The 22,490-nt window shown below is 43.9% G+C and overlaps 1 protein-coding gene across 1 annotated transcript; it reads right to left on the bottom strand.

The window, feature by feature from the left end:
* Nucleotides 1–103: 103 nt before the first annotated feature.
* Nucleotides 104–20,920, bottom strand: cyp2y3 (cytochrome P450, family 2, subfamily Y, polypeptide 3; the record flags this gene model as incomplete). Its single annotated transcript, XM_084325430.1, has 9 exons — nt 104–285; nt 3,217–3,358; nt 5,397–5,584; nt 6,251–6,392; nt 8,238–8,414; nt 13,250–13,404; nt 15,236–15,385; nt 16,164–16,326; nt 20,750–20,920. The coding sequence occupies 9 exons, from the start codon at nt 20,918–20,920 to the stop codon at nt 104–106; spliced, it is 1,470 nt and encodes a 489-aa protein (XP_084181556.1).
* Nucleotides 20,921–22,490: the final 1,570 nt, after the last annotated feature.

The raw sequence follows: 22,490 nt of genomic DNA on the forward strand, positions 1-22,490 counted from the left end.
CGGGATGTTGGCGAAGCTGCAGTTCCTCGTGTGGTCACCAGGGGGGGTGGCGATGATGAGGTACTTGCGCAGGATGTTGGCGAAGCTGCAGTTCCTCGTGTGGTCACCGGGGGGTGGCGATGATGAGGTACTTGCGAGGGATGTTGATGAAGCTGCTGTACTCGGGGCTGAGGTCCACGCTGCCGGGCCCTCCGGAGCAGGAGAAGGTGAAGCGCTGGAGTAGCGACACCAGGAACAGGAAGATCTCCATGCGAGCCAGAGACTCTCCGACACAGGCCCTCTTCCCTGAGGAGAGACACCAGGGACAGTCAGACCTCCATGCTCAATGACAATGACACTATGTAACAAACAACCCACCATCTACACTCACTGCACACACATCCACATGTACACACTCACTTTAAACAAACACTCACCTTACCACTCACTCTATATATCTATTATTAAAGAGATTTGCACTACCTCATTTGCACCTTACCCTAAGTTTTGTACCTTATCTCATTTCTGCATTGTACCTCACTGTTACTCGTACTATGTATATTGACTGAACATTCCTTTACTTACTTCTTAATTACTTTTTTTTTACTGTATGTAGCACACTCTCGGGGGCTCATACAGAAACAAGCATTTCATCTTAACAAGCCAGGCAGCAGGGGGCACTGTGGGCCGTCAGTGCCAGTGTACCTATTCAATGGGGAGAATGGCGTGTTTGCAGTGCTAAAAACTATATTAAATATTATAGCTATGGATATAATAACATTTTCGGTTGTCAGTGAGTTTCTTCCAGTCAACATGCAAAAAACAGATACTTTTTTCATCCGTACATTTCCGTTTTATACCATGGTGAATATGAGTATACAGTAGTTTGAGTGATTCTGAGTAATCCCAGGAAAAGACGCGAAAACAGCGTTTTATTGGAATTCAGTAAACACGTTGCCATTCCTCGCTTGGATCAACAATCAATCTGAAATCAACGCTACATTATCGGTATTATCTTTCACCATGCACGCATGAAAGGGGGCTTGGAGCGGTGCGCCCATCCGTGCCGTGATGTGACCAACGGTACACAACACACACACACACTACACAGACACAGAGAAATCGCGGGGGGGAAATATCAGATCAACGCAAGATTGGTAATATAGAGTCCTTACCTGGTCTCTGATGTACTGCAAAAAGAATAATCCAATTCCTGATCGCCATTCCAAATATTGATTGCGGTCGTCTTTCCAACGTGTATCAATCAAAACACATGAATCCACGGTGATCCAGTGTCCCCAAACTGTGTGTTATAACCGCTCCCCATGCCCAATAAGGAAAACCCGGACCGTATTTTTATTTTTTTTTTATCTACTTTTTCTCCCCATTTTAAAAAAAATGTCTCCCGTCCCCAATTTCGCATTGTCCAATTCTACCCTCCCCTGTCTCGAACGTTGTTAGGCCATGCCTCCCACAAGCTGGCTGCAATGTGGACGAAGCCTTGCATCACGTGTCCCCTCCGGTACTCGAGGAGGCAGCCGTCACATCTTTTCACCTGCACAGCGCAATCTCTCAGCGTCGGGGGTCTGCGTGGGAGGGACACGCCGCCCTCGTCGCTTCCTGATTCTACTGCGCAGGCGCACCAACCGACCTGTAGGAGTCGCTGTCCACAACGTCCGATCCCCACCCACCAGCTTCCCACCCCCTAATACTGCCAATTGTATTAGTATGAACGACCAGCCAAGCTGGTAGCAACGCAGAGAGCTGGGCTCGAACCCAGCATCTCCTGCGTTGGTGGCGAGCGCCTTGCCCACTGCGCCACCTAGCCGCCCCTGGACCGGACTTCTTAGATCGATGCACAGCCCCAGCCAGAGGGATTCCAATGATGTGCAATACCGGCCGCAAGGCGTTAGGCGGCGGTATTGACCGTCTGCGATCTCAGACACATTCAGTACAGCATGCACAAGGTGCCTCAATGTCAATAGCAAATAAAAGAAATAACGAAACAAACGTAGATCTACGTGAACGGCACTCAACCGCTGGGCCACAGAAACGTAGATCTCTGTTTTCGGCAACCAAAGGGTTAAAGTATTCTGTATTTTATTATGACAAATAAACAAACCTGAAACTTGAGCCAGAGGCTCTCCAACACAGGCCCTCTTCCCTGAGGAGAGAGACGCACAGCGCTGTAGGAGAGCCGTGTGCACTTGGACTGACCACAGTGTTACTGCACTGTCGTCTCTCAGGTTCAATGATTCACCAGTTTACGTACAACACTGATCAGAATAGGGTAAAGGCCACTTGACACACAGGGAGTTCAATGTCGGGCAAAGTTTTGTTCGGTTTTTTTCCTGAGAAATATGAATGCATTACTGACAATATTTTCCTTAGTTTTGACGGTATAGTTTTCCAGTGCAAATTATATTGTGATATGGCATCTTCTCTTTACATCTTTATCTTGTAATACAATTGCCAATATCCTATTTCATTCAAAATGGTCTATTTTCTTTAACTTTTTAAATACTGCTGCAATGAACCTTTTTTGATTAACTTAAAAATATACAGTTTGTTTATATTTATTTATTTTGTACAATATATATATATATATGGTGGATGAAGGTAAAGCAAAACCCCATGGGGGCGGCCGGGTAGCACAGCGGACTAAGCGTCTGTCTACCACCACAGAGACAGTGGGATCGAATCCAGCTGTGGTGCTTCCGGCTTGGCCGACCGTCCATACTAACACAATTGGCAGTGTTAGCGGGTGGGAAAAGCCGGCGAGGGTGGGTCCTGGTCGTTGTAAAACAGCGACTCCTACAGATCGGTCATAGCGCCTGCACAGCAAGGTCGGGTCCTGGGGGAGGTAGTGTGCTCCTTCCACACGTTACACCCCCCCAGTGAGAGTCCACACTGCCAGGTGAAAAGAAGTGGGGATTGGCTACACATGTGTCGGAGGAAGCATGTGATAGTCTCCGCCCTCCCAGACCGACGTTAGGGGGCAGAGCACGCAACGACCAGGTAGGGGATTGTGAATTGGCATAACGACTAACATTGGGATGGGGGAAAGATGGAAAAAGAAAAGGGGGGAAAAAGAGAAAGTAAAAATTAAAAAAGCGAAACCCCATACCTTTGCATGGATCCATGACGGTATACCTTCATATTCTGTATACTTCCCAGCCCTATACTGATATAGTTTAAATCGCTCCTATGCATTTATTTATTAGGTGCGTGTCTTACCGGCTGAGAATGGTAGGAATGCAGGGCTTTTCTTAAAGTGGTCATTGTGGTCCAGGAAGTGCTGGGGGTTGAAGGACCAGGGCGTGGCCCACTGCTCCTTTTCTCTCAGTACAGTGTGCAGCATGGGAAGGATTATTGTGCCCTGTTGAGACACGAGAACATCTTCTATTTACACTGTACACCTCAGTGCTGCTGTATAATGAGAACATCTTATATTTACACTGTACACCTCAGTGCTGCTGTATAATGAGAACATCTTATATTTACACTGTACACCTCAGTGCTGCTGTATAATGAGACCACCTTATATTTACACTACACCTCAGTGCTGTATAATGAGAACATCATATATTAGAACGTACTACTATACTACTACTACTAATACTAATATGTCTTGTGTCTATGCACTCAATACTGCAGCACCCAGGTTTAAGCACTGTTTGATGAACATTGTTACTCAGCTGAAAGAGTTGTACCCTTCCTGCTGACTTGTCGTACAGAACTTGTAAGTCGCTTTGGATAAAAGCGTCAGCTAAATGACAAAATGTAAATGTACTACCTGTATATATTTTTATTTAACCAGGCAGGTCAATTAAGAACAAATTCTTATTTACAATGACGGCCTAGCGAGAGGACAATAAAATAGAAAAGAGACAGATGACACATATACTGTACCACAGAGGTAAGAGAAATTATTAAAACACACATCAAACAAACAACCAAATAAAATTACAAAGTATGTAATACATGAAGCAGAACAGACAAATTACAGTTAAAAGGCTGGGTGACGGTGGCAGGTGTCCTTAACTAATTCACGCCAATCACGTAGTATTACGTGTTTGCTCGCCAACCGTTGGGCGCCAAAAACGTAATATTACGTTTTTAGATCATTTTTTCTTTTATTTGATTTTAATATCAATATTACACTCACTTTGTAGACCTATATGTTACCACTGAAAGCCATACTGAGACGCCAAAAGTGCAGTACTGGCCAGATCCTGCTAGGTGGCAGTATCACCCACCCTTTGAAACCCTGTTCCAGACTGTGTGTCACATCTAATGTCCTCCGGGCGGAGAATTTTGGTCCAGGCAAGTCTTAACGCTTCACCCGATCACATTGAAACGCGTCCATGGCCCCTCGATGCATGTGTTGTGCCAATTCCACCTTGGTTGAGCTAAATTCACATAGTGCCCTATAACTCAGCTTTTCAGGAATTAGCCCAGATCACTCCTAAACTATACAATATTCACCACGGGATAACGCGTGAAGATATACATGAAAGAATTATCTCTTTTTTGCATGTTCGACGGGAGAAAGTGACTGTCAAATGACCATAGTATTGTCTCCATAGCTATAATATAGAATATAGATAGGCCTATAGCTCTCCAAACCTAGTGACGCACAGTGAAAATAGGCTATGGAAAGCTGGCGCATTAGCTACAGGGATAAGGGTAATGGCTGGCGCTGAAAGTGTTAAAGGTAGTGAGGGGGATCAATTTGTCCATTTTCAAAGTCTTTTACATCTCGTTCCAACTTCTGGGAGCATGGTGAGCAGCTCTGGTGTTATAGGGAGGTGTAGTCTGACGTCACTTTAGTTTCCTGCGCGGCCCACCCGTATTGGGATTTATCATTGGGAAAATGTATTATCGGCTATTGTAATAATTCTGCCTCATGAACATTGGCAAAACTAGTTCCCTTCTATCACTAACATTATTGTTTAAGCATTTTTGGTTGAAATTAAATTATACGTAATTATTTTACGATTAATTGCGAATTGTTTCATGTTGAGCTATACATTGTGGATGAATACACACAGAAAGGTACACCGTGCCAATGTTCATGCTTTATTTGTTTTAAACAAGACGATTTTTGGAAATGTGTCCATTGGAAATACATTGCAATTTCAAGCGAGGTGGACCGGCCGGAAACAACAATGACGTAACCACTACACCTCCCTATAGGGTATAGATTTAACAGGTGTATTAATAAATAAGGAGGGGTCAGACCAAGGAGGGTTTTGTAAATGAGTGTAAGCCAATCCCGTGGAGAGTAACGATGGCCAGTGTACAGACAGATTTGTATAAGTTACAGTGATGTGTGGTGGTTCTTCATGATATATTCAGTGAGCATCCTGCGTCTCGCTCGTGTAATCCTAACTTAACATAACACTGCGGTTTACCTTGGGGATCGTATAGCCCCTGAAAGAGATGTCCTGCATTGCACAGCGAGGGACGTTCATTGGGACAATATCCAGGAAGCGCTGCACCTCGTGGATCACCGCGTCTGTGAAGGGGAGGGACTTCCTGTCTTCCACATTCGGGCCACGTTCTTGTCCGATCACCGTGTCGATCTCCTGCTGCACTCGCTCTGAAAGCAGCAAGGTGTCAAATATTTGTTTATCGGTCGTCAAACGGAGTGAAGGTGGTTGAATTAAGTCCTCGAGTTTAAGTTTTGTTTCATTTGTCACATATAAGGTACATGTACATTACAGTTTCCCCCCACCCCACCTACACAACCCCCACCCCACCTCCTCCGATGTACAGTTTCTTCCCCCTCAAATGTATATACTCTCTTTTTAGACTATTTTTGTACTCTGGTATGTCATAAGATAAATGTCTAAATGTAACAGTACTATCTACCTGTATGTCATGTATGTCATATATGTTATGATGAATTGAAAATGGGGGACCCTGATGTAAACAAGACGAAAGTATTTCTCTGGTCTGCATCCCCTTAACAATTGTGTGTATTGAGCTGTACTGTATTGTACCCATTCTGCAATCTGTTAATACAATTTTCAATCAATCAATCACTCAATCTGTATGAGCCCCCTGGGATTGTGCTTCATACAGTAAAATTTATTTTTAAAAATATACAAAATATACAATATACAAACTAAAGTTCAAAATGCTAAAATGAGGTAGGGATGTAGTGCAAGTCTTTTAGTAATAAATAGATAAAATATGGTGTAATGAGCCCTCACACCAGGCAGTCAGATTCTTGGTGGCAGTGTTTCTTTACTAGGTCACCTACCCTGTACGTCTGGGTATTTGATGAGTACACTGAGTGCAAATCTGAGAGTGGTGCTGGTGGTCTCTGTCCCTGCCAGGAACAGGTTCAACACTGTGGAGACCAGGTTGTCATAGTGGAACTCCGTTGTAGGCATGTCCTTCTCCTAACAGGACAAAGTGGGAACAATAAGACTAATGCTAATATGTGACGAGAAGACACACCGGATACCACCGATCAACATTCAACTTGTAATGTTTAATTGCTGTCCAACCATGGTCCTTTAGCTTTCCCCCTAGCTCCCCCAATAACAAATGTGGAAGTGCCCTTGAGCAAGGCAGACCCCCAACTGCCCCAGACGGCTCAATCAGGGGCGTAGGTTTGAGCTTTAGTAGGGACACTAATTTTAGTGTAAATACAGTTTTTTTTTTAGCACTAAAGCTTTGGTGAAACTAACATCATACAGTTTACAGTTAGCCATTTATCAGACAAACTATTATCATTGATACAACTGTGAGTACAAAAAAAACTAGCATATTGTATTTTAATCCCCAATGTTGGAGAACTTCAAACTTACTTGCTGCTAATCAGAATTCCCTCTGTTGCTGATGAAGCGATCATGAGAGTAACGTGACCAACGAGTGGGCGGCTGTGATGGAGCTTGTGAGGCACTCACTGGGATGGAGGGAGGCTTGATGCAGCTCTACCTACTTTCACAGCAGATACTAGGACAGCTTGATGCAGCGTTCTACCTACACTTTCACAACAGATACTAGGAGGACAGCTTGATGCAGCTTCTACCTACACTTTCACAACAGATAATAGGACAGCTTGATGCAGCTTCTACCTACACTTTCACAACAGATACTAGGACAGCTTGATGCAGCTCTAACTACACTTTCACAACAGATACTAGGACAGCTTGATGCAGCTCTAACTACACTTTCACAACAGATACTAGGACAGCTTGATGCAGCTCTAACTACACTTTCACAACAGATACTAGGAGGACAGCTTGATGCAGCTTCTACCTACACTTTCACAACAGATACTAGGACAGCTTGATGCAGCTCTAACTACACTTTCACAACCGATAAAAAGGCTCCGTTTTGCAAGACCACGATGTTGTGAATCATAATACTATTATATAAATATAATAATATATAATTATAATGCCATTATATAAATATAATATAATAATATATAATTATAATACTAGTATATAAATATAATTATATATAATTATAAAACTAAAACTACAGCTTTCACTCTGCAATTCTTTTGGTAGGGAGAATTCATGTTTCTGTGGCTTTGGTAGGGACATGTCCCTAGTGTCTCTATATAAAACTGTGGCTTTTGGTAGAGACATGTCCCTAGTGTCCCTATATAAAACTATGTGGCTTTGATAGAGACATGTCCCTAGCGTCCCTATATAAAACTATGGCTTTGGTAGAGACATGGCCCTAGTGTCCCTATATAAAACTATGGCTTTGATAGAGACATGGCCCTAGCGTCCCTATATAAAACTATGGCTTTGGTAGAGACATGGCCCTAGTGTCCCTATATAAAACTATGGCTTTGGTAGAGACATGGCCCTAGTGTCCCTATATAAAACTACACCTATGGGTTCATTAGTAAATGGTCTGCATGTATACAGTATAGTGCTTTTATCCAAAGTACAATTTATGCCTCACGTTCACCCATTCACACACCAACGGTGGAGGCGACCATGCAAGGTGTCAACCTGTTCATCAGTTTTAAGTGTCTTGCTCAAGGACACTTCGACACACTGCCGGGAATCGAACTGGGAACCTTTTGATTACCAGACAACCACTCTACCTCCTGAACCACTGCCCTATACTATGGTCCATAGTATAACACTGAGGCTGAGGTTATACTGGGCCAACTCCTAAGTGTGTGCCTAGTGGAAATTGTATGAAGCAGAGCTTTGCTGATCTTATATCAAATAAACAAATGAATGAATGAAAAACAGGAAAAGAGAGAAAGAAACCTGTTCCAGTCTGGCGAGGAAGCAGTCGATGTAATCTCTGGGAGAGCTGGGGTCTCTAGTCTCCCGGTGCTCTTCCACCTTCTTCATGATAAACTTTCTCAGTTCTTCAATATTGGCGAAGACGGTGTGCTGGTAGCCTGGCAGACGTTGCATTAACCAGGGAAAGACATTGTAGAGCTGTTGTGGAGAACCAGAGAGAAGCAGGATGAATTATGTGCATCCAGGTCAATTTGATTCCCTGACTTGACTTGGGCCCACGACCCACAAAGAAGCTGTGAGAGTACGGTAACGGAAGCCATCAAAACATCCCTCGAATAGTAGTGTGCAGCGGTTCCAAAACTTTTTCAGTTAGGCCCCCCTTGGGTAATTGGACCCCCCCCCCCACACACACACAATGCCCACATATTTATAAACAAACAAATGGAAGCATTTATATATATATATATATATATATATATATATATATATATATATATATATATATATATATATAAAAAATATATATATATATCGCCTTTTGGTTAAAAACAAAAAAGTCCCAAACGGAAAGAATAATCCGATTTCACACCGTTATAGTCGAGACTTGGGGCAACATTGGGATGTAAAAACCTCGTTGTTGGCTCCTATTTAAAGGGAGTAGCCATTTAAATGAATAACACAGACACAATTTTGACAGGCATTTCTCCAACAAATTATCAACCGACAAACGCCATAGTGTGCGCACAGGGGTTGGCTACAATTTAAGTGGTTGATTGTTATATTTCATTACTGGCCTCGCGTTTCGCTCTGCCTTTGGGATGCATTCGTAGCTCATAGCACCTAATGTGCCCCGCTGAAAACTTTCACCTGCACCTTTACATCTACCACCGCCACGCCCGCCCCGGGTCCCATAAATCCCGGGGCGGGGCCCATACTTCTTCCTTCCTTCATTTTTTCATGCGAGAAGACTGCTCACACGCATCTGCTAAACAGTGAAGAACTTGGATACTAGGAGTAATGAAGAGAACACAGAAAGAAAAGAATATTGAACTACCGAAGTCCTTTCCAGGACTCCCCCAGCGTGTCCAGATGGAGAATCGCTGGGTGCCCGACGCGCGTCATGGACCTTCTTCAGATCACCGTCGCCGTTCCGGCAGATGTCTGGAGAGTAACGCACGGCAGGCGGTAGTCGAACCACGTCGTGCTCAGGTAAGGCCGGGCGTGGCGGCATGCGGCGTTGAAGCCGTCACTGCTGTATTTGTACATGGTGGAATGCAAACAACAAGCAATGTTATCACGTGTTTTCCCCAGTATTATGGCGATCGCGGCCGCAGCCAACGGGGTACCACTCCCTGTACCCCCGCCGGCCGATGGCATGGTGGAGAAGTGCTTCGGAGGGGACCCGAGCAGCGGGCAGGGCCTGCTGTGTCCGGGTTTTCCCCCGATTAACCCTTATGTCACTAAAGGACAGGTGGTGTCGAGTGTTAAGGGCCTGACCGAGGCTTATCTACCTTTTACACAGGTAGAGGGCCGGGTCAGGGGGCTTAGGACCAGCGTGCCGTGCTTAGACAAGCCGCTCGCCTTGGTCCTTTGCCCAGAAATAGTGGAGTGGCACCCCGACCGGAAGCCGACACTGGGAGGCGATTCGGCCCGGAAGATGGCTGAGTGGGCCGACGAGGCCTATACCGCCACGGTACAGAACCTGGCAGCAGCGACTAACATTGCTCAGCTAGCTGCCTTTCTGTCAAAGGTGGTGTCGGGCGGAGGGATCTTGGGCCCAGACGACGCCAAGACCCTCGCTCAGGGTTCCGAGGTTATACTGCACCTAACGCAGCTGCAAGCTATAGCCTCAGGGAGAGTGACGACGCTTACAACCTTGATGCATAGACATCTTTGGTTGGAGCAGTCGCCCCTGGAGGAGGAGAGGAGGATCCCTCTCCTCATGGCCCCCCTCTCCGAGGATGGACTTTTAGGTTTATCAGAGGAGTCGTCGGCGGCCTATACCCAGGCCCCCCACGCCACCCCACAACCAGAGGGGAGAGTACTGTCTCGTCAGCGGCTGCTGCGAGACCTCTGACCAGCAGCTTTGCGACCCCTGCCCGGGGCACCCTGGCACGCAAAGCGCAAAATGAAACAATGACAAGGGGCCCGAGGTACCGACAGACCCGGGCGGTTGCAGGTCCATGCGAATATGAAGTGCGTGGTTCCCCCGGGGATTAGACCGGCGCCTTCATTCCACTGTGTCTAGCAAAGCTCTTTGTTCATCTCCTTGTATGTGATACGAAAATAGGGGCTTTGTTCCTCCTCTGGCGTTGGGCCACGTTACTATTCCTGCCGGGAAACGTAAGTGGCCCGACAAATCACTTCTCATGGCAGAGGCTTATACCCATGGTCCTTGCTAGGCCTGAGTCTGTGTGTGAGAATGTTGTATTTTCGGAAGGCTCCTCTACCACACGCTCGGCGTGTGTTCCGGACCAGCCTGACGCTACACATGATGACGGAGCGGGTCTCCACTCATCAGAGAGGGAATCCCCGGCCGCGTCACAATGACGTAGTGTCACAGCGCCGGTTCCCCCAGCCCCGCCCTCGCCAGGCTGGGTATTACGCTTGTCCTTCCCCCGTCCAGACCACAGGTCCTAACAGAGGCAGCGGTGTATGGAGCACTCGTAATTTGGATGATAGTAATATCATTACAGGGTCGAGTGTGAAAGTGATTATTTTTATTCACAGAATAGTAAAGATCGCACTGTGTGTATGTCAAGCCGCAGAGCAGATGATCCCCAGTGTATAACGAAGATGGGACACAGCTCAATGGGGGAACGGCGCCATCCGTCCTCTGGGTAAGAAAAATTAGATGACGTTGGGGGTTCCCCTAGTTTCAAACCCCCCCCTTTTTTTTGGGTCCCCCCATGGGTGCAATTGCAATGCACAGCGGGAGGGATCGGGACTCCTATCTACAATTCTTAGCAGGTCAGCGCCAGTTGGCCACACGACCACTTTGCGATTTTTACCACGTGTGGTTACAGAAGTGCCACATGTCGGTATGGATAGAGAGAACACTGAGATTGGGGCTCGTGTTGCAATTTCAAACACCCTCACCCTGGTTTGAACCATACTCGGTGAGACGGTTCAGGATGTTGACCGTCAAACACCTGCTGCGTGCAGTCAGAGTGGGAGACTGGTTCACTTCCATAGACCTGAAGGATGCATACTTTCACATCCCGATTTTCCCTCCTCACAGGAAATTCCTGCGCTTCCTTTTTCAGGGAACAGCATACGAATACCAGAGACTGCCGTTCGGTTACTCTCTGGCACTTTCTCCAAGCACTTTCACCAAGTGCTTGGAAACCGCGCTGGGACCTCTGCGTCGTCAGGGAATAAGAATTGTATTCTACCTGGACGACATTCTGGTCCTCAGCCGGTCGGAGGAGGTCGCCAAGTCTCAGACCAGGCAGGTGGTGGAACACCTTGCCAGCCTCGATTTTGCTGTGAACTGGAAGAAGAGTACTCCTCTCCCCAGCCAGCAGGTGGAGTACTTGGGCTTGTCAACTATTTGTTTGTTACAGTGGCCGGGTAAGGCGCTGTCCAAACAATGCCTGTCACATGGCATTGCCCTCTGCTCTGAGAGCTCTGTCTCTCATGCAGTCCTGAGTACCGGGACTTCTCCTGCATCCTGCCACCAGGTGGGCTAGCAGGAGTGTGTGGTGATGTGGACCGTGGGGTGATTACACACGGTTCCACTCATGTTGTGCGTCCTAGGGTGGCTGTGCCCTATTACGCATAGTGGATCGGAGTCCTATGCTCCTCGTTAGGACGAGTGTGGGGATATGACCCTCCTCTCTGCCTTGATGGTCGTAAGGGACCTCAGGGGGGACGTCTATCAGCCTTTAGTTCCCAAATGCGAGGCCAGTAATGAAATATAACGAAGGTTATCTTATAACCCTAGTTATATGAATACTGGCTGAGCGTTTAGCTTTCAAGCCCTGAGGACCCTTGGCTGTTTTCTCACGTGAAAGTCAGACTCGGAAGGAGGAATATGGGTCCCGCCCGCGTGTTGCTTTTTAACAGCGCAGCAGTGCAAGAATGTGACAATTTGACCATGTGACCGCAGCAACGCGGGAGAGCGGCAGTGCGGAAATAGGCTGTCTCTAAGACAAACTCTAACCTTAACCAGCTCCTTAACAGCGCCTAAACTTAACCGTTCTAACCTTAACCAACTCCGAAACAATGCCTAACCTTAACCTTAACCATGCCTAACCTTAACCGGCGAAAGAATACACGTTAAAAAAAAAATCATGTCAGGGAATCATGCGGGGCATGGCGCAGCCAATCAGGGAAAACGCGGAAGCAAAAGCAGCACTGCTGCGCTGTTATTAAGCAATAGGCGTCCCGCCCCGGGATTTATGGGACCCGGGGTGGGTGTGGCGGTGGTAGATGTAAAGGTGCAGGTGAAAGTTTTTTCAGCTGGGCACATTAGGTGCCATGAGCTACGAATGCATCCCAAAGGCAGAGCGAAACACTCAGTATATCATATAACTAGGGTTATAAGATAACCTTTGTTCTATCGTCTGGGACTTTAGCTTTTTGTGAGGAAGTGGCCCGAAAAAACAAAAGGACCGAAACTGCGTTCTGAAAGTTATTGTGACCGGAGCTCTCATTTGATTACATTATGGCAGAACGTTTGGCCTCCCTAATTATACTGAAATAGCATTCTCTGTACAGTGGACCGGCACAGATGAATGGATGTTCTTCCATCGTCCTTTCCCTCTGTCTTGGTACTTGCGTTGGGATCATCCTATGTTCCCCAGGTCCTATGTTCCCCGGGTTCTATGTTCCCCGCTTTGATTGATTAATAGATTGAAAATTTTATAAATTTTTATTATTTTATTAATTATTAATGTCCGCCTTGAACTGGTTAAGGTTAGAGTTTGGAATCAGGGCAATTTTCAATCTATCAATCAATCAAAGCGGGGAACATAGAACCCGGGGAACATAGGACCCAGGGAACATAGACATGCTCCCCTTGCGTTTACCTGACCGAAGGGGCTGCTGCCAAATTTCAAGGTCTCGTTGATGATCTTCAGGAGACTGAGGAAGTGGTCATCATCGTAGCTGAAGCGCTGGCCGAACACCATGCAACAGATCACGTTGGACACGGTGCAGCTCAGGAAGAAGGTAGGATCAAACGCTGTGGCTGCAGGAAGGTAGAAACACCGTTAGTGAAGCATCCGTGTCACTGTGTGTCTGTTATGACACTCATCATAATCACATGTATGTTACAGCAGATTGTTGCCTTCAGGCAAAAACTAGAATTTATTTTGTGATTTTCTTGTTCTTACTTGATTGAACGTTTTTGTCATTTACTATGTTGTGGTCAAGTTTGAGGACCAGGAAACTCATTCTAGATTAGATTAGATTAGATTAAAATTATCATTATACAGCACAAGTACAGAACAACGAAAATAAGTTTGGCATCTAATGATAAATAATACTGAATTAAGACAATAGACTATTCTAAATTACACAACACAGCCAGAGCAAGAGTTCCAGAGACACACAAGCACATCCCTTCCCCCTTCACTCTCTCTCTCACTCCACACACACACACACATTGACTTCACACTGGACACTGCTGCATCTGGCAAACCTCCAGACCAGATCACAATCAGTGTATCCACTTAAGTCCATTAGAACCTTTGGTGAGGGGTCTCACCAGATTAGCCCAGATCAAATAATTCAACTCATTGTCACAAAAGGCCACAAGTCACTAATATACGACCGCCCAAAGGATTATAAAAATCCTGGTCAGGTACTGGTCAAATACCATACTCTCCATCAATCACAGATCGTTATCAATAAAGACATACAGACACACACACGCACATATGTGCACGTAAATGTGCGTACCACGCACGCATGCACGGCAGACATACAGGCTGACAAATACACAAGACACAGGACATGCACTCAGGACAGAGACCACATACACACTGGACTATTGGGGCAGCTAATAAAAAACACCCTCACAGGGAAGGAGGGACTTCTCTGTTTGACTTCCACTCGACACGGCTTCACGGACTGGACGGACTGACTGGACTCCACGGACGAGACTGCTGGACGGACTGGACTTCACTGACTGGACTACAATGACTTGACTGTTTTTCTTTTCTACACGGCCGGCTGGTTGTACCAACTTGATTTCAATTGTACCTTGCTTATTCACTTCTTATTCACTTTTTATAATACCTTGCTTATTCACTTTTTATAATAAATACCATCAAAAGTGTTTCAACTCTTTTATCTTTAAATATCTTATTACAACTTTCACGTATCCGAGTCTAAAACGTGACACTAACCAGAGTGCAAATGTAACAGTAAAGTGCAATAGTAATATACAATACAATGTACAGGTGATTAAAATGGGTATAAACTACTGGAATCAGATGTATGTAGTATTAATATGTACAGTGATACAGGTATAAAGACTATAATAGTAAGTCATACTGGCCAGCAGCATAACTAGTAACAGTAGGTAAGGGATATGTACAGTTATAGATATAGTATACAGATGTGTATATATATATATACACGGTGAGAATATATATATATATATATATATATATATATATATATATATATATATATATATATATATATATATATATATATATATATATATATATATATACCCAGTGTATAACGTCAAGGTGAGAACATTTGGTTGTTTTTTCTTTAAATTTTTCTAAACAGTTGACCCTCTTGGAGATACAAAGTTTTCACCCTATAAACAGATATTTTGTGAAGCCTGAATACATCGTACCTGTCTATGGAGATGCGTGCGCACTGCGCACACACACACACACACACACACACACACACACACACACACACACACACACACACACACACACACACACACACACACACACACACACACACACACACACACACACACACACACACACACACACACACACACACACACACACACACACACACACACACACACACACACGTACCTTGAGTGCCATCTATGCGAGCTATCAGATGCTTGCTCTCCTCCTTGATCCACTCCTCCATACCTTTGCGTCCCATCCCAAAGTCTCGGAGGGTCATCAAGGTGAAACGCCGCAACTGGCGCCAGCGTTCTCCATTACTGATGACCAAGCCTGGGAGGAGGAATGGAGACTTTTTATTTTATTTTATTTTTATGTGACTTGAACTGGAAGAAACTCTACAACACAGAGTTTATAGGCAATCCAACCAAAGTTGCCTTGAGGCTCCAGGTATGATGTATGCAGAGATCTGACGTATTTTATAAAAATAAACAAGATTTATTTGAAAGAAAAGTATTTTCACAACTAGCTTGTATAACTAGAAAACAAACAAAAAGGTTTTGTAAATTGAGATAAACTGACAATTAAGTGCGGTCAAAAACTATGTTTACCACTCTACCTGAGGACTACCTGAACTCTGACTACCTGAGCTCTGACTACCTGAGGACTACCTGAGGACTACCTGAGGACCACCTGAGCTCTGACTACCTGAGCTCTGACTACCTGAGCTCTGACTACTTGAGCTCTGACTACTTGAGACCTACCTGATGCTCTGACTAGTTGACTAGTTGTATTCCAGTGGTTGCAGTGTAGATGCTAGTGAGGTGCAGAGCTGGGATGTGTATTTACTGAAGCCCCTGGTAGCTCTGACTAGTGAGGTGCAGGGAGGAGGTGTATTTACCGAAGCCCCTGGTAGCTCTGACTAGTGAGGTGCAGAGCTGGGATGTGTATTTACCGAAGCCCCTGGTAGCTCTGACTAGTGAGGTGCAGGGAGGAGGTGTATTTACTGAAGCCCCTGGTAGCTCTGACTAGTGAGGTGCAGGGAGGAGGTGTATTTACTGAAGCCCCTGGTAGCTCTGACTAGTGAGGTGCAGGGAGGAGGTGTATTTACCGAAGCCCCTGGTAGCTCTGACTAGGAATGGAATTGGCCCTCTGCCCAAGAAGTCATCTCCCCGCTCCACTAGGGCCTCCTTCACAGTCTCATATCCCACCAGAACCACGGCCCGCTGAGGGCCCAGGTACACCGTCATCACCGGCCCGTAGCGCTCACTGAGCTGGAGGACGACAACAAACAAACTCTTTCCTCTCTTCCTGCCCATTGACCATATTCACACGGCAGCCATTTTGCTTTTATGTGAGCAAAGGGAAAATAGGGAAATATTTCAGAACCAAAAGCAATAACATTGTCATCATTGTCATGGTCCTTCTCCTTACAAAGCTCTAAATCAGGGGTAGGCAACCTTAGGCACGCGTGCCTGCATAGGCACAGGGGGCAGCAGTAATTTTTTTTTTTTTTTTTGCTTTGAAATATTAGTGAAATATTTTGCACTGTTGTCGCATTTATCTTGTTGAAATCCTCCCACAGGTTCTTTTTACTACCACATATTTAATTGAGACCCTTTATTTGTTTATTATTTCAATTTAGCTGGAAATACATTGCCACATCATTCAGTAACATTTGCAGAGCCTTATAACAAAAACATTATTACGGTCACCATTGTGACCAGTGGGATTAATCAACTAATTTTATTATTTATTTTTCTATTTCATTGAACATTGCACATGTTAAAAGCCATATTCTTTACTCAAAATGTGAGTATTACCAAGTCAACTTGTGTTCTTAAAACAATGACAATAAACATAGTTTTATTAGGTTGAAATAATGTGGTTGTGTACTTATTTTTCTGGATTATTATGGATTGAAAACTGAAAACCTTAATGCACAGTAACTGAACTCAATATTTTTAAGTTCTGGTAACTTATTATTATATATTTTTTACAGTGTAGTCTTGCGATCAATCAAAACTTATTTACACAATATACCTCACATTCACCCTCCATTCACATCCTGGTGTTCTCCTGGTGTTCTCCATTAGGCCTGTAGGTGGAGCTATGACAGCCCACGTACAGTACACACACCGATGGTGTGTGATGTGTCCAAAAATGAATGGGCAAATGTGAGTGAAATGGTCGCACTGTATGCAGCTGTTTGTCTGCATTGCATCCCCCCCCCCCCCCCAACTCAGATTTAGGGTTGATACAACCATCATAATAATATTGTTAATAATAACGATAATGATGTAATAATGTAAAAATTATCATAAAAAATACCTGATTATGAGAAAAAATATTTACGATGCATGGAATATTGTTGAGGCACACTAGTTACAACTATATTTCAAACAGGCACTCCATGTCAAAAAGGTTGCTGACCCCTGCTCTAAATGGACAGGGACCTAGCTACATCGCCAACACTAATAAATTACAGGCCAGCAAGAACACTGCGATCATCAGCTGCTGGACTACTAGAGGCTCTCAGAAACAGTCAAAAGAGGATCGGTAATGCAGCCTTTATCAACTATGCCCCAAAACTATGGAACAAACTACCCCAAAACATCAGGGAAGCCAACTCGCTAGACATCTTCAAAAGACAGCTTAAAACCTATCTCTTTGCTCAGGCATTTAAATGAAACATCAGGGATATCCTGACACAAATTGTACTTTACCTGCACTATTCTTACCCTACCTACACTTCCTATCAAATTCATGTGTCGGTTCTATGCACTGTAATTTTAAGAGCACTGCTCTGTTGTAATTCAAAATTGAACTATTTTATCACACTTTTTACTTCTTACTGATGCACTGCTCTGTTGTATGTTAAATACCCTGTTGTATGTCCATTCTATTTTATAATTTTTAGCCTATTTTTAAACTGAATCCAACCGCACTTTGTTTTTACTCTGTTTATTATTTGTATTACTGAATGAAACTGTAAACAGAAAGGCCTATTGGAATGCTAGATCCTAATGTGAAACACTGTGATTTACCTCTCTATCTTTTTTTATGCTCGCTTATGCCTGTATTTTTTACTGTTGTGAAGCACTTTGAACTGCAACTTCTGTATGAAAAGTGCTATACAAATAAAGTTTATTATTATCTACTTCACTAACCTACCTATTTGAGATCTAAACCTTTCTTTCGTCTAATTGATCCAGAATAGAAAATGAGTTTTTCCACACGGGAAAAGAACCAACATGAGCATGAAAGCAGCCCAATTTGAAAAGTTGCTTGACTTGCAAATTAGCTAACATTTATCAAGAGCTTTTGATGCTATAACGTAAAGTTAACTAGCTGACAATTACACTTTTTAAATGTGTAATTCGTGGCACAATTCAAAGGGGATACGGAAGGGGAGGGGCTTCACCATGGGAGACAGGAAGCAGCAGGAGCAAATACAAATAAAACTGTTCAAAGTTAAACTAACACCACGTAAGAACTAACAAAAGCAGTCACAGGAATAAAGGTTTTTCTTTAAAGCAACTCCAAGTCTACAGATTCCTTGCTGATGGAGATGAAACTAATCTAGGAGTTATTGAAGTATCATTATAATAAATAGGCTAAGGCTATTATTATATTTAGATTAATGTTTCTTGCTGGATCACAGTTGGACCAACATCCTGTGTACAAATGTCATGATTACGATTTTGTTCCTCATCTTAAAAGATCCTTCTCTTAACCCTTTCACTACCACACTACAGAAGGTTAACCCTTTACTATCACACTACTGTAGTGCGGCAGTGAAAGGGTTAAGTGCAGAGTCCTATTGTTCTGAAGCGGTCTCTGGGCTTTCTGGCAGGACTTCACCAGCTGATAGATAGATGCTGTCTGCTCTACTAGTCAACTTCCCCAGCTGATAGATAGATGCTGTCTGCTCTACTAGTCAACTTCACCAGCTGATAGATAGATGCTGTCTGCTCTACTAGTCAACTTCACCAGCTGATAGATAGATGCTGTCTGCTCTACTAGTCAACTTCACCAGCTGATAGATAGATGCTGTCTGCTCTACTAGTCAACTTCACCAGCTGATAGATAGATGCTGTCTGCTCTACTAATCAACTTCACCAGCTGATAGATAGATGCTGTCTGCTCTACTAATCAACTTCACCAGCTGATAGATAGATGCTGTCTGCTCTACTAATCAACTTCACCAGCTGATAGATAGATGCTGTCTGCTCTACTAATCAACTTCACCAGCTGATAGATAGATGCTGTCTGCTCTACTAGTCAACTTCACCAGCTGATAGATGCTGTCTGCTCTACTAGTCAACTTCACCAGATGATAGATAGATGCTGTCTGTTCTACTAGTCAACTTCACCAGCTGATAGATAGATGCTGTCTGCTCTACTAGTCAACTTCACCAGATGATGCTGTCTGTTCTACTAGTCAACTTCACCAGCTGATAGATAGATGCTGTCTGCTCTACTAGTCAACTTCACCAGCTGATAGATATATGCTGTCTGCTCTACTAGTCAACTTCACCAGATGATGCTGTCTGTTCTACTAGTCAACTTCACCAGCTGATAGATAGATGCTGTCTGCTCTACTAGTCAACTTCACCAGCTGATAGATATATGCTGTCTGCTCTACTAGTCAACTTCACCAGCTGATAGATAGATGTTGTCTGCTCTACTAGTCAACTTCACCAGATGATAGATGCTGTCTGCTCTACTAGTCAACTTCACCAGATGATGCTGTCTGTTCTACTAGTCAACTTCACCAGCTGATAGATAGATGCTGTCTGCTCTACTAGTCAACTTCACCAGCTGATAGATAGATGCTGTCTGCTCTACTAGTCAACTTCACCAGCTGATAGATAGATGCTGTCTGCTCTACTAGTCAACTTCACCAGCTGATAGATAGATGTTGTCTGCTCTACTAGTCAACTTCACCAGCTGATAGATAGATGCTGTCTGCTCTACTAGTCAACTTCACCAGCTGATAGATAGATGCTGTCTGCTCTACTAGTCAACTTCACCAGCTGATAGATAGATGCTGTCTGCTCTACTAGTCAACTTCACCAGCTGATAGATAGATGTTGTCTGCTCTACTAGTCAACTTCACCAGCTGATAGATAGATGCTGTCTGCTCTACTAGTCAACTTCACCAGCTGATAGATAGATGCTGTCTGTTCTACTAGTCAACTTCACCAGCTGATAGATACATTAGATACTGTCTGTTCTACTAGTCAACTTCACCAGCTGATAGATACATTAGATACTGTCTGTTCTACTAGTCAACTCCACCAGCTGATGGATAGATGCTGTCTGCTCTACTAGTCAACTTCACCAGCTGATAGATAGATGCTGTCTGCTCGTAGTTATACGTTGCCAGCTGCCTTCCCCTTTCATTATAATGAATACTTTTCTGGTGTCTGGGTCACCAGTGAGCATGGGGGTAGAACCCTTGTTTATGGGAGTGTATAAAGTGAACAAAACTAACAAAAGCAGGACAGGGATAAAAGGTTTTACAGTATTAATTGGGCTGAAAAGCAACTAGGGTTTTACTGAAACACTAGGTTATATATTACAATATGAGGCTATTCATTTGGACTAATGTTTCTTGCTGGATTATGTTTGACATGATCACAGACTGACCTTAATCTTCATGTGTGAATGTCATCATGATCAAACTCTCACCTTAAATAGACTTTTGAAAGGCGCTCGCTTGTCGAGCTGCGGCAGGTTTCCTATGAGTGGATATCCTCTGGGTCCTGGAGGCAAGTGGTAACGTCTTTGGTTCCTCAAGCGAAACACCCACAGCAGGGCCAAGACGAGACCTGCCAGGATCAGTGTGCTAGAGAACTCCATAATTCTCAACACAGACAAATATTTCCCTTTGTCTTTATAACAGATCCTTATCCTGGTCTGTTGTCCTCCTTCGAACAGCCTTATTACGCTGCCAGCATGTGAATGCAGGTGAATGATTTAGCTGTAACGGTGTGACATGTGATTAGGGGCAGGGCATGGGGTCATAGTGCTTTGGGGGTATGTTTGTTGTTCCTCTGGAGTTTTGAGTGTACAATAGGGGCAAATTTCACACACACTTGGACTAAACTAAAACATTTAAGCGTGACTTTTGTGGCTTTCGTGAACATGGATTCGATTTTGGTTGGTTGGCTTACTTGCTTCTGGATTATATGGAGTCACTAATCATAGACCCAGGTGTGCGATACGATAAGATATTCCTTTATTGATCCCCTTGGGGGAATACGGCTGTCATAGCAGCATGGGGGAGGAGGGAGGGGAGATACAGGTATGAGCAGGGTAAACATTATAATTAACTCTGAATATGAAAATGTGAGAAAAATAAACAGTGTAAACAAAGGTTCAGATGAGGATCTATGCCATATTGGTTATATTATGTTACAATAAATATAGGCAATAAATATAGGCCTTGTATGTACTACATATGTAAAGTATACATTATATTACATACAGAGGTTACTGTTCAGTACATGGATCTGCAGTATGTGCAACATACTACATACAACATACTTGGAGGACTTGCACACCCTGGTGGAAGTGGCCATTCATAACACCAGAAGAAGAACAGTTCACTCACAGCTGTTTCCACTTGTGCAATCAGCTTCCTCCAAAGCTCTCCAACACTCTATAAAGTCACACTCTCAGCTGTGGAGAGAAACTCCTTGTTAAGGGGAAGCCTATCAAAACACCATTATTACTTAACTATATTCACTGCCACATGGGTACCAATGAATTAATTAAATAAATGATTTGTGGGTTCTTTTAATTTATATGTGCTTAATATGGACAATTACCGATTGCTCATTTTGGACAGTTTGAACTTACATTTACAACTTGTCAACCACACATTCAGTGATTTTAATGATTAGGTTAATGCATTTGATTTAAAGGTGCATTTCAAGAAGAAAATACCTACATACTATACAGAAAATGAAACAAAATTTAAACAAAGGAACAAGTTGAAAGCCAGTTGTCAAAGACCACATAGACCCACGTTGCCACATTTGACTAAAATGCTAACCTCTTAACAAACTGCTTGACTAGTCACAGCCATTATCATAGCCAACAGCTAGTCGTGACTATCCACAGCCATTAGTCGCAAATGTGACTCGAAAGTCACAGCTAATGGCAAGTGCAACAGCTGGTCCATACCTGTCAAGTGAATGGGAGGAGGTGGCTGAATCAGGTCCATTCCAGTACGTCTTAAGACCAGGGAAGGAGGGATTCATTTTGACAGTGGCTTTTTTAAACCTGTTACCTTGTATTTGGGGATATGTGACGAGCGCATATCTGAGAGTTGTAGACTAGACACCGACTCAGTCGCTGGGATGTCCTTTTCCTGAAAAGACAAAGTGGGAACAATTAGCTAGAAATACATATGCTGTAATAAACA

Source organism: Notolepis coatsorum, assembly GCF_963971535.1.
Source record: "Notolepis coatsorum genome assembly, chromosome: 1".
Taxonomy (NCBI): domain Eukaryota; kingdom Metazoa; phylum Chordata; class Actinopteri; order Aulopiformes; family Paralepididae; genus Notolepis; species Notolepis coatsorum.